The sequence below is a fragment of the Mus caroli genome, chromosome 1 (genome assembly GCF_900094665.2).
Source record: "Mus caroli chromosome 1, CAROLI_EIJ_v1.1, whole genome shotgun sequence".
Taxonomy (NCBI): domain Eukaryota; kingdom Metazoa; phylum Chordata; class Mammalia; order Rodentia; family Muridae; genus Mus; species Mus caroli.
This window is the reverse complement of record NC_034570.1, coordinates 67,964,255-67,979,314: the sequence shown is the minus strand read 5'-3', so window position 1 is coordinate 67,979,314 and position 15,060 is coordinate 67,964,255. Positions and strand designations below refer to the sequence as shown.

The following is a 15,060-nucleotide window of genomic DNA, read 5'->3' as shown; positions in this document are numbered from 1 at the left end:
TCTAGCCTAGCTCTCGGCTCTCATCATAGGACAGAGCCTCTTCAGATAGTCAAAAAGTGCCCTCTGTTTCCCCCCTAGAGGTCCTCCCCATCTCAGGAACTGGGGCACTACTGTTCCCTACTGTTCTCAAGCATAAGGCTTTGTATCTTCACCCCATACAAAGTGAAGCCGGGATTCCACCTGGTCCCCTTCGCAGCACATTTCCACTCAGAGATCAGATAAGCTTCATTAGCTTACCCAGTAAGGACCTAACTCCTTTTCACAACCTGTTGGGCACACATCCTGCCCATGAGACCTGCTACCTGCTCAGCATCTTCCTACTGGGCAATAACCAGCCACTTTCCTGCCCCAGGGCCTTTGCCTCACCCCCATCTGATCCCCAAAGTCTCCCTGTATGCCTAGTACCGAACTTCTCCAGTTCTCTGATTCATCCTTTCCCTTACGGCTTTTTGACCAGACGGCCAGCTTCTGGGTACAGCCAGGGCAAAGCTCTGCCCACCTCATCCACTCCTGAATACCCAAGGCTGAGAATGGGGCTTGCCATAGTACGGAGACATATTCCACCATAAGGGTTAGTCACAAGTAGACACAAGCAGTATGCCTCTTCATGTACATAGAGACTTAGGTCTACTTTCACACACTGTCCTGTCCCCAGAAGTGCCAGAGAGAAGCCTGTGGGGTGGGGTAGTTGCAGGACTGTGGGGTTGAGGTTGACTAGGGCAGGTGACGCTGAGACGAGTGAAGCTGATGAGGCATGTTGAATTGCAGAAATGAGGTGCCCTGGTAGGGTTACCCGAAGTCTCTCCATGCGGTTACTCTCTGGCCCATTCCACTGGATAATAAGCTTCCCAAGGTCCAGCAGAAAGACATCCCCTCTGTTGAAACTCTTCCAGGACATTTCCACCTAGAGGGCACAGGGAAGTTCAGAGCCTCCCCATCCGCCTCATCTTCAGCCACCCTCCCTTTCTTCTGCCCCCCTCAGGCTCAGTTCTTAGCCCGTGTCCCAGCCCCGCCAACTCACCTCTCCAGCCAGCACATTCCTCTTGCCCTTGACATGCAACAGTCGCTGGACATCACAGGAGTTTGTTTCTACGTGCTTCATGCCGGAAGCCACTCCCCCTTTCCGGATCCTGGGAAAGAAAGGAAAGCTGACTTAAGGGCACTGGGTGGGAGAGTTGTGCCAAGGTCCTGAGCTTCCTGGGGCCCTCTGAGGTCCAAACTGGGACAGCCACCTGCCAGTTAGCCTGAGTGGGCAAAGGAAGTAGTTAGGTTCCAAACATCAAGTTTACAGTCACCATCAGTGTCCTACAAGGGCTTGGCTGGCGGGTAGCATATTGTTGCACCTGACCCTGCATTGTATGTCTTCCTATCCCTTGCCCTAGCTCCCGGCCCTGCAGAGCGGTCTGCCAAGATAATCATGGTAATTTGGAGAGGAGAAAGTGGGCATAACGCCAGGCTCTGGTGACCAGGCGCTGAGGCGGAAGAAGGGAGAGATGCCACTCGACTACCAGAGAGTAACTTTGGACTGTAGCCGCTGGCAGAAGAGAACAACACAGAAAGGGGAGGTAGGGATATCGGTGATTGGAGAGCTTCCATCCTACACGTTAAATGAAACTGCGGTGGTGGAGCAGGGGTTTCCTTTCCATGAGGAGAGCCAGCTTCAGACTTTTCTAGAAAAAGTAGGTCTTTGCACTGTGAAAGGCCTGATTGGAAAGAGAAGAGGGAGCGGCCACCTGCCAGTTAGCCTGAGTGGGCGTGGCTTGCTGTAATAGCCTGAGAACCTCAGGCCCTGAGCGGTCCCTGTAGACAAGAGCTAAGGTACAGAATTCACGCGCCATAGTCACAGAAGGGCCCAAGGGGTAAGTCCAGCCAAAATAGACTCAGAGGAACGGGGCCAAGGTCAGAGTAACAGCAGCAATAAGAGTGAGGGGTGGAAAGGTGGAGAAAAATCAACAAAAGCCATGTGCGCTCCCCAGAGCCCCCAGAGCCTCAGACTTCCTTCTGAAAGTCTGGCCAGCTCACCTCCCACCGACCAGAGTCTCTCACACTTCAGGCCTTAATGTCCCTGTCTCTTCAGCCCAGCTCCCAGTTCCAGTCCCCACCTCGGATGACCAGTCTTGGTGTCCTCCCCAGTCCCAGTTGTTCCCCGCCCTACACAAGGCCTTGCTTGAAGTAGCTCCGGAAAGTCTCGCTCTCGTTGCCTTGAACCTCGCGGTGCTGGACAGCCCGGCCCTTCAGGTAGTCATCCATCTGCGTGGTGTAGATGGCAGCTGCCCCCTGCTCATCCTGGGACGAGTCCTGGCCAATCCAGTAGTGGATATCATAGGAGAGGGTGCTGCTGGTCTTGTGGATCTGGGGGTGGGAGGCATCTATGCAGTGAGACCTGGGTCTCCCGTGGGTCCCTATCCCATTCTGCGGGATCTGCCACACACTTGAACCCTGGGCCGCAGGTGAGCCTGCAGCAAGGAAGCTCTGCTCCTGAGCCCTGAATTGTGGTTCAGCTCACTCTACCAATGGAGAAGAGTAGGTGGCTTTCCCCATTATGGACCTCGTTCTTATCTCAAAAATAACGCACATGGAGTGATGCGTGCAGATCAGAGGCCAGTAAGGTGACTATATCAGCAAACGAATGTATTGCAATCGTCCCTCAATGTCCGTGAGAGAGAGGACCACCCCATGTTGGAGTCCCTTCTGTAAAATGGTACGTGATGTTTGTCTACAATCTGAAAAATCCTCCCTTATGCTTAAAAAATTATGTGTATATATGTACGTGTGTGTGCACACGGATATGCTAAGTGTGTTTAAGTGCGGGTATAGGCATGCCCTGGTGTGTGTGTGTGTGGAGGTCAGAGGGCAACTTTAGCAAGTTGTTCTTTCTTCTGTACTTGAGGCTTTGAACCCAGCTTGTCAGGCACTTACACTTGCTGAGGAGTCCCTGGATCAAGAACTAACTTTGTTGCTCCTGTTATTTTATTTTTGATACAGGGCCTCATATAGCTCACATTGGGCAGGAATACTCTGGGATGCAAGATGACTTCCCACTGGCGTTCTTTTTCTCCCTCAGCGGGACTGGGATTACAGGCTGGTATGCTGATGCACCCACTCATAGGGCTAGGGATGGAACTCGGGGTCCCCTGGATACAAGATCAGCACTCTACCATTTGAGCGACAACCCAGATCTCTCTTAGACTTTACATCATCTCTAGATGATTCATAATACCTAATAGGCAGATACTGTCAAAATAGGTGCTATATGACAAGAAAAAAAATCTATATAGATTCAATTATTTAAATTCATATATATATATATATATATATATTGTGTAAATATATGTGAATATATGTACATATATATATGGCATCTCAGCTCCCCTGAAGGTGGAGTTGCAGGCAATTGTGAGCCAACCGACATGGGTGCTGGGCTGGGAACTGAACTCAGGTCAGTATGCACTCCTAACTGAGGAGCCATCTCTCCAGCCCCCGAGATGCAATTTTTTTCAAATATTTTTATACAGTTATTGATTTTTTTGTTTGTTTGTTTGTTTTCGTTTTTTTCGAGACAGGGTTTCTCTGTGTAGCCCTAGCTGTCCTGGAACTCACTTTGTAGACCAGGCTGGCCTCGAACTCAGAAATCCACCTGCCTCTGCCTCCCAAGTGCTGGGATTAAAGGCGTGCGCCACCATGCCCGGCTATTGATTTTGATATCCTGTATACACAAATAACTCCTGCACACACAATTATTGTGTACGTACATCATAGCTGTTTTCAATCTGAGACACACACACACAGAGGCACTCGCAGACTCATAAAATGAAGGAGTGTAATTAGAAACACTTCAAAAGTCGGAAGCAAATCAGCATAAGAAAAACACCAACATCTCTAGCAGTGTAAGTGGGTAAACATCAGGAAGGGATATGAAGATGATTGTGGGTTTTAGAGGGGGGTCAGGCCTAGCAAAATGGCTCAGTAGGTAAGAGGGCCTGCCATGGCAACTGGCGATGAGTTCAATCCCTGAGATGCACAAGAGGCCCCGCCCCCCAAGTTGTCCTCTGAACTCCACACTGTCTCCATGGTGTGTGCATGGCACACACACATGCACACATACACACACACACAAATAATTAATAAGAATGCAAGGCAGACCAACTCAGCCTTCCCCTAGGCTGAATGAGTTTGTAGCTCTTGAGCTAGAAAGGACTTTTACAAACATTTCTAAGCCCCGCGGAGCCCCACAGCTGGAGTCCTGGTCACTCTTGCAAACACTGACTAATGAAGCCAGACCACCCCTCAGCACTGCCCCAGCCTCTAGCTTCCTCCCTAATACCCAGCAGGCTTTGCTTTCTGATCAGCCCTGGCCTGGCCTGACCCACTTACAGCCAGGACTACATAGCAGTCACCATCGAAGAAGCTTCCAAAGGTGCTGGAAGGCACAGGTACCATCTGCATAGCCTGAGGGGAGAGAGAGAGAGAGGTCATAGAGGGCAAGATGGCAAACCTGTAGTCCCAGCTACCCAGGAGGCAGAAGTAACAGGACTGCTGGGGTCTAGCCATTCAAGGCTGCTATGGGCTGTGCTGATCACTAGCTGCACTGTTTGGGACCAGTACAGTGGACTCCCAGGAACAGGACACTATCGGGTTTCCTAAGGAGGAAAGAACTGATTCAGGTCAGAAAGAGGTCACAGGAGCTACCGGGACCACCAGGTACTAAAGCTGACCAGGGGTGTGTAGCAAGATGGGAGCTGAGGGAACAAGGTCCAGCAAGGTTTGGCTGCAGTTTAGAGTCCTTACTGAGCATGGCCCAGGGTTCCATCCCCAGCATCACAAAATACCGAAGAATCGAAGAATCGAAAGGTAGGGAAAGGGGCAGGGGGAGGAAAGGTGGCAGGAGCTAGAGAGGACACAGGAGAGGAAGACAGGACCAGCGGGGAAGGGGATGAGGATGTAGAGGTAGGCTAAGGACAAAGTGGAGAAGAGAGGTGAGGGAGGAGCATGGGTGGAGCATGGGTGGGGCATAGGGAGGAGCATGGGTGGAGCATGGTGGAGCATGGGTGGGGCATAGGGAGGAGCATGGGTGGAGCTGGCTGCAGGAGCATAAGCAGTTCTCTTCAGAGTATAGGGCAGAGCTGGAGGAGTCAGATGCTAGGCTGCCTGCACCTTCCTGAATCCCAGGGCTCCCCTCCAGACAGAACTCACCTCGATCCTCCATATCTGTATCCCGGGAGTGGTGATGTTGAGAGAGCCTTTGACTTGGGCATTCAGTTTAGTCATGGTGGACGAGCCTAGAGGAGAAGGCATGTGAGAGCGGTGGCTGTCGAGCCAGGCTTGAGGCCAGAGGAAGAAGGGAAACTGGCTTCCTATGGGGGTCTTGACCACTGTAGTCCAACCTCTACCCTGCCCACCCAGCTTTGATGATGATCCTTTCTTAGTTAAATGCCTACATTGGCTCCCTTAGTGCCTGTTACACAGCCCAGCACTTAAAACATACCCCTTCCTCCATGTTTTTGAAACAAGGTCTTGCTATATAGTGCAGGCTATCCTGTGTGCTATCACAGCCGGCTTAAGGCTCTTCTTTAGCCTCGACCTCCCCACATCTTTAGGCTTTTTGAGACAAGATGTTATGTAGCCCAGGCTACACTATTTCAGACTGCCTGATCTTATGCAGAGGAAACCAAACCAAACACAAAAAGACCCCTCCATTGGTAGAGTGCCTGCTCTATCCTCAGGATTCAGGTTAAAAAGCTTCCAGCAGTGATGCATGCCTGTAATTCCAGCACTGTGGAGGCAGAGGTCAGCATATCTGAGTCTCCCTGGCTAGCCACTCTGGATGACTTGGTGAGCTTTAGGCCGGTGAGGTGCGTAGTCCCGTCTGGGAAATAAGGGGGAGGTGGCAGCAGGGGCAGCGAGATGGCTCAGCGAGTGAAGGCATTGCGCACTAGCCCGAGGAGCTGAGTTCAATGCCAAGAGCCCACAAGGGAAGGTGAAAACTCCAACAAAATACCTGCATACTTGGGCACACTAAATAAACATATATAATATTAACAAGATGCGTGGTATCTGAGGAATTGCACATTGGTTTGTTCTCTGTCCCACACACAGGTACACACATGTGAGCACCTGAAGACACAAACATGCACATATACACGCATACACACACACAAATGTAAAAAAACAAACCAAAACAGAAAATTGTCTTTGAAGTTCATGGCTACTCTGTTCACAGGAGTGTCAAAAGTGGAATGACAGCCTCACAGCCTGGTCTACAGAGTGAGCTCAGGACAGCCAAGATTGCAAGATTACACAGAAAGACCTTGTCTCAAATAAAAAAAAAAAGGTGTGGGGTGGGGGTGGGACCACAAATTTCCATCAGTAAATGAAACAGAAAGTGGTTTATCCACACAAAGGAACACTATTAAGCCATAAGACGACGATAAGATAGAGTATAGCAGTGACACATGGCCCAACACAAACTGTGCTAAGATAAAGGGGCCAGCCATAAAAGAATACACGGGAACACATCCCATTTACATGAACTATTCAGACAGGCAAATCTGTAGGTGCAGAGACTGTGGTTACTCGGTCTGGAGACAGGGCACTGGTGAGCACTGGTGAGCACTGGTGAGAGTTGCCCACCCACTAGGATGACCAGAAAGTGCTGGAACCGGGAGGTGGAGAGAGCTACATAGCGCTGCAAATATGACAACTGTCACAGAATCACCTGAACAAAATGGGGGCTGGGGCTGCAGCTCTGTGGCAGAGAGCTTGCTTAGCATGCACAAGGCCCTGAGTCCCACCCTGAGCTCCTAAATAAATAAAATAAAATAAATGTCTGGGTGTTGGTAAACCCAACACTAGGGGTGAAGGGTTGACCCAGAAATAGGAGCATTGAGTCAAAGCAGCCTGGGCTATACAATAGATGGATGGATGGATGGATAGATAGATAGATAGATAGATAATGCATCTTGTGAGTACTTTACTATTATAATACAAAAGAAAGCATGACTCTCCCTCACCAGCCCCACTAATATCCTCTAATCTCTGTGATTATTGCACAGAATATTCTTTGTTTGTTTGGGATAGGGTTTCCCTGTGTAGCCCCAGGTATCCTGGAACTCTGTAGACCAAACTGGCCTCCAACTCAGGGATCCGCCTCCTCCCCCCCACCCCACCCCCCAGAGTGCTGGGATTAAAGCCATTCACCACCATGCCCAGCTGTTGCCCAGATTTCTGCCTGCTCAGTAAGAAATCCTGAGCATTAAATTGGGTGTGGTGTTGAACACCTGTAATCCTAGCACTCGGGTGAAGGCTGGAAGAGCAGGAGTTAAAGGTCATCCGTGGCGACATAGCAAGCTCGAGGCCAGCTTGGACTACATAAGATGCTTTCTAGTAATAATGATGTGTCAGCAAAATGGCTCGGTGGTAAAGACACTTGCCACCAGCCCGATAATTTGAGTTCAATCCCCAGAACCCACACCGTGGGAAGAGAAAACAACACCCAAAACTTTTCTCCGATTGCCACACGTGTGCTGTGGTATGCACCTGTCCACATACATGCACAATCAGTCAATCAACAGAGCTTCTAAAAATTAATTAAATCTCCCACATTTAGTACAATACCAGTTCTCTGTTGGATAAATGAATGAGTGAAGGAAAAAATAAAGAAAGAAGGAGAAAAGGAAGGTTTGGATGGATGGATGGATGGATGGGTGGGTGGGTAGGTGGATAGATGGATGGATGGAAGGATGGGTGGATAAATGGATGGGTGGGTGGATGGATGGATGAGTGGATGGATAGATGTATGACAGGCATAGAGAAGCTGCCATCACTGCTAACCAGCCTCCATCTACTGGCCTGGAAGAAGGCTCCCCGTCCCAAGCTTTCCCTAGCTTTGCCTCTTTCTGTTTGAACCTGTAGCTGTGTTTGTTCCAGCTGCTGATCAGAATCACCTGGGAGCTTTTTAAAAAGCTCCTGCTGCTCAGAGCCTGCATCCCCAGGGGTTCTGATTTAATTAGACCAAAATGGGGCTTAGGGCTTGGATACTTTGTTTCCACCAGAGATGAGACCTTAGTCCTTTGAAAACTGGCCAGGAATCCTGGCATGAGACACAGGGAACACTTGTACCTGGTGGTGCTCATCCCTCTCCATCAGGATGGAGGTCACCCATTCTCCACGTGCCTGCTCCAAGCTGAGTAGGACCCAGTCACCCTCTGTGACTGCTCCTTGGCCTAGTGACTAATAAGTACAAGGTCAGGTGTCCCGCACTGACAGCCCCATCTCTCCAGCTAATCTCTCCTTGCACTTTGATTTTGAGTCATGTCTTGGATAATAAATGGCTTGGCCTTTACCTCTTGTAAACTCCCTCTTCTGAGCCCCACAGGGTGGCTTATCTTGTGATGCTCTGTCCACTCTGATCAGCCTGCCCCTTGGTGATTCAGGCCACCAATCCATCTTGGGCAGCTTGCTGTGTTTGCAGAAGCCTGACTCTCCCCAATACCCCTGTTGGCATGGGCGCCAATATCAGATGTTCTTTAGCATGAAAAGTCCCCCAAGACACACACACACTCACACATACACTCACACACACCCTCCTGGTTCAGCAAAACCAATTTGGGTACAAAGGATAGTAGTTTTTGTTTTATTCTGGCCATCTTTGTTACTGTTACCCTTTCTCTAAGGCTCTCTTCTGCACTCTCTGGGTGAGGAATGTGGGCCATACCTTGGTGAGTTAGGAGCAGAGGTCTACCAGATGGACTGTCCTGGAGCAAACCGTCAGCAAAATAAACTAATGTTACACACAGGGGTGTTTATTGACCAACAGGGAGGGCACAAAGGCTTGCTGCCTCTCTCTGAAGAAAAGTAAGATTTAAACAGAAAGGGGCCCGGCCTCCTTAGAGCCAAGTGGGGATGGCTGGTTCTGAGGGGTAACTGGTCCAACTGCTTCTGCTCCTAGCCATGTTGGTCAGAGCAGACACCTCTCCTTCACCCTAGAAGGACCTCCTCAACTCTCCTGTCTCCCCTAAACTTCAGGGAGGGTTGGAGGGGGTCTCATTCTTTAACTTGCCAGCAAGGACCCTGGGCTGGATGTGTCCCTCATTGGCTCACCCCTGGTCCCCACCTTTCTTCAGCCCTATCCCTGGGGGACACTTGTCACCCAGAGAACCAAAAGTCAGCTACATGTACAGAATCTTGGATGCCTCCCCCTCCTGTCCTTCTGTTCCAACTGTCTGTCCACCAACATTCTTCCTACCCTCTCTTCTGCCTTCTAGAACAGGAGTCTGACTGCCTTTATACCCAGGCTGCTCTGCCTTGGCTTTCCCACTTCTTTCCTATTCTTCCAGACTCAATCGGGACACACTTCCTCCAGGAAGCCTTCCCGGAATTTTTGGGCTGGCAAGGAGTACTTTCTCAGGGTCCCACCGTGTTCCAGACTGAAACCTTTCTCATCTCTGACCACACAGTGATAAAAAAAAAAAAGGCCTATTTATAAGTCTGAAGTTCCCAAACTCTCCCACCTAGACAGACACAGCCTAGAGAGATGAGAGGTTTGGGTTTGGGTTTTGTTTTGTTTTTCTGGTTTTTCAAAACAGGGTTTCTCTGTGTAGCTCTGGCTGTCCTGGAACTCACTCTATAGACCAGGCTGGCCTTGAACTCAGAAATCCGCCTGCCTCTGCCTCCCAAGTGCTGGGATTAAAGGCATGCGCCACCACTGCTGGGCTTCTTTCATTTTTTTCTTAAAGACAAAGTCTCACTCTATAGCTCAGGCTGGCCTCAAACATATAGCAATCCTCCTGCTTCAGCCTCCCAAGTGCGCAGATTATACACACTACACACATGAACATCACTCATGCTTTTAGCTACCAACTCACAGCCCATAGTAGCTAGCACTCATACTGGCATTGTGAACTGGGGAATGGAAGGAGGACCTGTGGGCCTTAGGGGGATTTGGGTTCTTCTTCTCCCCAGCTACCTATCCTTTCATATCTACTGTCCTGTTGCTCTTGGGGTACAACTTTAGAGAATCCTGGGCGCTGCCATGGGTTTTAGTTCCAGCTTTTAACTGGACAGGAATGTAGTAACACCATGGGCTAGGTCATGCCCTATACAAAGGACACCGTCCTGCTAACCAAGACCTGGAAGCCCCCAGAGGCAGATTCTCCCAACCTCAAGTGACAGGGGGATTCCTGAGCAGATAACCTTGGTCTAAGTGAGTCCCAAACTTCTGGGCAGGCTTGGCTTTCACTGCCCGCTCTGATATAAAATAGACCATGGTAACCGGAAAATGGAGGGGCCATTTTTAGGAAAGGGGTGATGTCCAGGCCTAATAGGGCCTAGGACCCAGCTCCTGACTCTCCCCCTCTCTCCTGGTGGCTGCAGCTTACATCCCAGGATACATGGGCCAAGGATACGACCTCCCAGGAGTGTCAGGGGAATGGTGACACAAAGAAACCATTTCAGATGTGCAAGACATGAACACAGAAATGAGCAGCCAGAAAGAAGTAATAAATATAGGCACGGAGACCAAGTCTCAGGACTGTCCTGATTTTAATTGTAGAAATCTGAGTCCCAGGAGCCACCTTGGTCCCAGGGAGTCTGCACATATGAAGGGAAGGTGACTTACAGGGAAGGGGGTCTGTGAACTTCCTTCACTGAAGGCCCAAGACAGCCTGCTGGCTTCTTGCTTCTTTCAGAGTTTCAGAGCACCTTACCTCACCCCCAAACTTATACCAAGGTGCTACAGAAAACACAGGCTGCCAGAGAGAAGCAAGGACCCTGTCCCCTCCAACTACCTGTGTTCACCATGTGTCCCCACCCAATTGCCTTACCTGTCTGGAAGAGGCAGCCACCACCTGGGAGATCTTAGGAAGTTGTGGCAAGCTGGCTGCAGGAGAACGAACGACCTTTGTCCTCACCACCCGCCCCCCTCAGGAACTTCCTTCACCATATAAGGGAAGATAGGGCCCCAGAGAGAATGGATGAGGGGGTGGGGAAGTAGGTGCCCAGGTCCCTGGGAACCTAGAGCCCAGCAACAACCTGACAGCCTGAGCTGTCGTGTGCCCCGCCCTTGGCTCTGCAGCTTCAGGGATGGGGTGCACTTCCGGCTAGGACCTGGGCTCTTCCTGCAGGTAGACAACCCCAACCAGGGCTGGCCACAGGTGCCTGGACCATTCTTCCTTCCCACTGAGAGGAGAACTCAATAGACCACCCTCCAGCCCTAGAGAAGTGGCATGGGAGGCCGGGGTGGGGTGGGGTGGGGTGGGGCGGGGTGGGGCGAGGGGGCACTGGATGGGGATGGGGTTGGACTCCTGGGGCCTTGTAGCTGGAACTCAGCACCCAAGGCCAGAGTTCACACTTGGGGTTCCCTTGGGACAGACAGGTGGGGCCCCTGGCACCCCTGCAGATCTCTCCTACTCAGCATGACCCTGACCCTCGCTCAGTGTGCACAAGGGCCTTTCCCTTCCTCTTCCTTTTTGAGTGAGCCACGACCTCCACTTTTATGAGCTGCCATAAACCTGTGCCTTTGAACCCTGTTCTGCCGCCTGCCTTCTCCCTGGAGCCAAGGGCCTCCACCTCCCTGCCCTGGACCTGGGGATCTGCCTTGCTGCCCTCTGCTGTAGGTCTCTGGGAACCATGGCATGCTTTCCCTTCCCTGCCTCTGCCCCCTGTAGATCTTCCGCCACCTTGGAATCTTGGTCCTTTAGGAGGGAAAGATGAAGAGGGTGTTTGAGGGCAGCCTCTCCTTGACCTTCCCAAGAGCTCTGGAGACTGAAAGTGTGTGTGTGTGTGTGTGTGTCCGCGCATGCCCTTGCTCATAGTCAACGAGGACAGTAAACATACTGCAGGTGCTGTTTTGTTCAGAAATAATGTAGCACCCGTTCTTGTGACTGAAAAGGAGCGTCTGTCCACCCAGTTGCAAGCCAAGCGGAAAGGGAAAACTCCAGGGTAGATAATCACCCATGAGTCACTGCTCATAATCTCTTTTGGGGTGTCTCAGATCCCTCTTCTTTTTTTTTTTTTTTTTTAAAGATTTATTTATTATTATATCTAAGTACACTGTAGCTGTCTTCAGATGCACCAGAAGAGGGCGTCTGATCTCATTAAAGATGGTTGTGAGCCACCATGTGGTTGCTAGGATTTGAACTCAGGACCTTCGGAAGAGCAGTCAGTGCTCTTAACTGCTGAGCCATCTTTCCAGCCCCAGATCCCTCTTCAGTGTGTGCGTTGTACATGTCTTCAACCAGCATGTGTATGCACAATGTCTACCAACACATGCACCTTTTAAGTTTCCTTATTTATTTATGTGTGTATGGGTGTTTTGCCTGCATGTATGTCTGTGTACTATGTATGTGGTGCCTGTGGAGGCCAGAAGAGGGTGTGGAATCCTCTGGAACTGGATTTCCAGATGGCCATGAGCCACCATATGGGTCCTGGGAACTGAATCTGGGTCCTCTGCAAGAGCAGCAAGTGCTCCTGGAAGCTGAGCCGTCTCTCCCTCTCAACATATACCTTCTAAAAGAATTTACTAATTATTGTTATCATTATAACTATTATGGTTGTATGTGAAGGTCAGAGAACAACTTTCAAGAGTGGGTTCTCGCCCGCCACTGTGGGTTCCAGGACTAGACTCAAGTCTTAATTTTCTGTCTTCTCACAGTACATGCTAAGGACAGCAAAGGTCACGTGAACCAATAGCTCAGGACTATATTCAAACTCTATCCAACTATTGTCAATGCTAAATGTTTGCCCTTAAACTGTATCCACTAATAGTGTGGGTACGGGCTCAGTGAAGCTACAGCACAGCACACATTTAGTAAGTGCAAGGCCCATTCAGTTTCCATATTACACAAAAAGGTTAAGAGTTTCTAAAAGTAGGGCTGGAGGGGTGGCTCAGAAGTTAAGAGCACTGGCTGCTTCTCCAGGGACACCTGGGTTCAATTTCCGGCATCTGTAACGGCACCGTGATCACAACTGACTTTAACTCCAGCTCCAGGAGATCTGACACCCTCACACGGACATACACGCAGGCAAGACACCAGTGCACATAAAGAAAAAAAAACCAGGGCCATGCTCTGCACCCCAGCTGGCCTGTGTGTATAATTCCCACACCCCAGCCTCTCAAGTGCTGGGGTTAAAGGCATGTACCACCACACCCGGCTGAGAATATATAGTTTTTTAAAACTAAAGATTGCCTTAGGCCTAGAGAGCTGTCCCTATGGTTAAGGCCACTGGCTGCTCTTGCAGAGGACCCAACCTTGGTTCCCAGTGCTACATAACAACTTACAACGCTCGGTGACTTCACTTGCTTGGGATCTGCAATGATTTTGAGGGTAGCAGCCACATGCATGACTCCTATACGTACGTATATACGCCTACCCCAGGCACACAAAATAAGTAAATATAAAACAAATGGTTTCAAACCATTGGAGAAGTAGCCCAATTAGTAAACCATGTGCCTGAAATGTGAAAAGCCTTGACTGTGTCCTCAGCACACAAATAAATACCCACTTTTCTAATTTCTGGTTATGACAAATGTCAACCAGATGGGAAAGCAGAAACGAGTGTAACAGCCATCTGTGGACTAGGGAGTTAGCACATTTGACACGTGTATGTGATAAGTCCAAAGATATTGTGAAGGTGGCTTTCACTAAATATCACTCTTCTGCAGCCAGTGCTTGCTATGCTGAGGACAAGCGAGCACTTTCTGTTCTGTGGTTTGAAAGTGATCTTCATACCTGAAAGTCTGTGCCAGTATTTATAAGGCCATCACGTCTTCAGTCCAGAGTCCCAGTTCCACTTCTCTTGGGCCTTATCAGCCTTTTCATATGGAATCAAATCGAGAATAGGCATCGCCTCAGCACTTTTTAATCTAGGACAGTCCCTTCCCTTTCCCCATGACATTGGCTTACCTGGGACAAGAGAGTCATCTTATGGGATGGTCCATCCTGAATGGACCCCAATTTTCTCTATGGCATTACTACTACTACTGCTACTACTACTACTTTGGTTTTATGAGACAAGGTTTCTCTATTTAGTCCTGGCCATCCTGGAATTAGTTTTGCAGACTAGGCTGACTTCGAACTCACAGAGATCTGCCTGCTTCTGCCTCCTGAATGCTGGAATTAAAGGTGTCTGCCACCATTGCCAACCTCCTTATGGTATTATTTATTCATGCTTTAAAACAAACAAACAAACAAACAAACAAACAAACAAACAAACAGAGGTTTCATGTAGCTGAAGCTGGCTGAAAACTTGCTTTGTAACCAAGGATGACCTTAAACTTCTGACCCTCCTCCTGCCACCTCCCCAGTGCTGGGACCACAGTATCCTTGGTGCACCAGACTATTTTCTTTCTTTCTTTCTTTCTTTCTTTCTTTCTTTCTTTCTTTCTTTCTTTCTTTCTTTCTTTCTTCCTTTCTTGTTGTTGATTTTTTTTTTTCGAGACAGGGTTTCTCTGTGTAGCCCTGGCTGTCCTGGAACTCACTCTGTAGACCAGGCTAGCCCCTAAAATCCACCTGCCTCTGCCTCCCAACTGCTGGGATTAAAGGTGTGTGCCACCACTGCCCAGCAAACCTATTTTCTTTAGAAGGTGCTGGCATTGAACAGTTCTATGCATGCTAGGCAAGCACTCTATTAAATGAGCTACCCCCACAAGCCCTACTAATGCTTCCCCCCAACAAGGGTCGAAATTCAAATTTCTTTATTATATTATAAAGACAGAGTCTCACTAAGTTTGAGGACTGACTTTGAACTCACAGTCCTCATGTGTCAGCCATGAAGCTTGTTCTGGCTTGCTTTAAAGACATAAATGCTATGCCCTTACATTGGGTGTGGTAGAACATGCCAGTAGTCTTAGCACTTGGGAGGTGGAAGCAGAAAAATCAGAAATCCAAGGCGGTCCTCAGCTGCATAGTGAGTTCAAAGCCAGCTTGAGCTATATGAGATCCTGTCACAACAACAGCAGCAAACATTGAGGTTTAGGCATTATATTATTTGTTTGTTCTCCTACCATTTCTGTGGGTTTTTTTGTTTTTTTGTTTTTTTCGAGACAGGGTTTCTCTTTATACC

The 15,060-nt window shown here is 49.3% G+C and overlaps 1 protein-coding gene across 3 annotated transcripts in view; it reads right to left on the bottom strand.

Moving 5' to 3' along the window:
• The window catches only part of Vil1 (villin 1), a 31,832-nt gene that overhangs the window by 15,431 nt on the left and 1,341 nt on the right, over nucleotides 1-15,060 (bottom strand). Inside the window, exons 1-6 of one of the 3 annotated variants that reach the window (XM_029478602.1) lie at nucleotides 13,728-13,775; nucleotides 5,194-5,279; nucleotides 4,375-4,449; nucleotides 2,156-2,352; nucleotides 1,022-1,130; nucleotides 794-904 (exon numbers count right to left, since the gene is read on the bottom strand). In XM_029478602.1, the coding sequence (XP_029334462.1) occupies nucleotides 794-904; nucleotides 1,022-1,130; nucleotides 2,156-2,352; nucleotides 4,375-4,449; nucleotides 5,194-5,268 (567 nt within the window). In that variant the 5' untranslated portion in view covers nucleotides 5,269-5,279; nucleotides 13,728-13,775. Of the gene's footprint in view, nucleotides 1-793; nucleotides 905-1,021; nucleotides 1,131-2,155; nucleotides 2,353-4,374; nucleotides 4,450-5,193; nucleotides 5,280-10,820; nucleotides 10,977-13,727; nucleotides 13,776-15,060 lie in introns of those variants that run through there. The other 2 variants (XM_021170852.2, XM_029478604.1) reach the window with 2 other exon arrangements.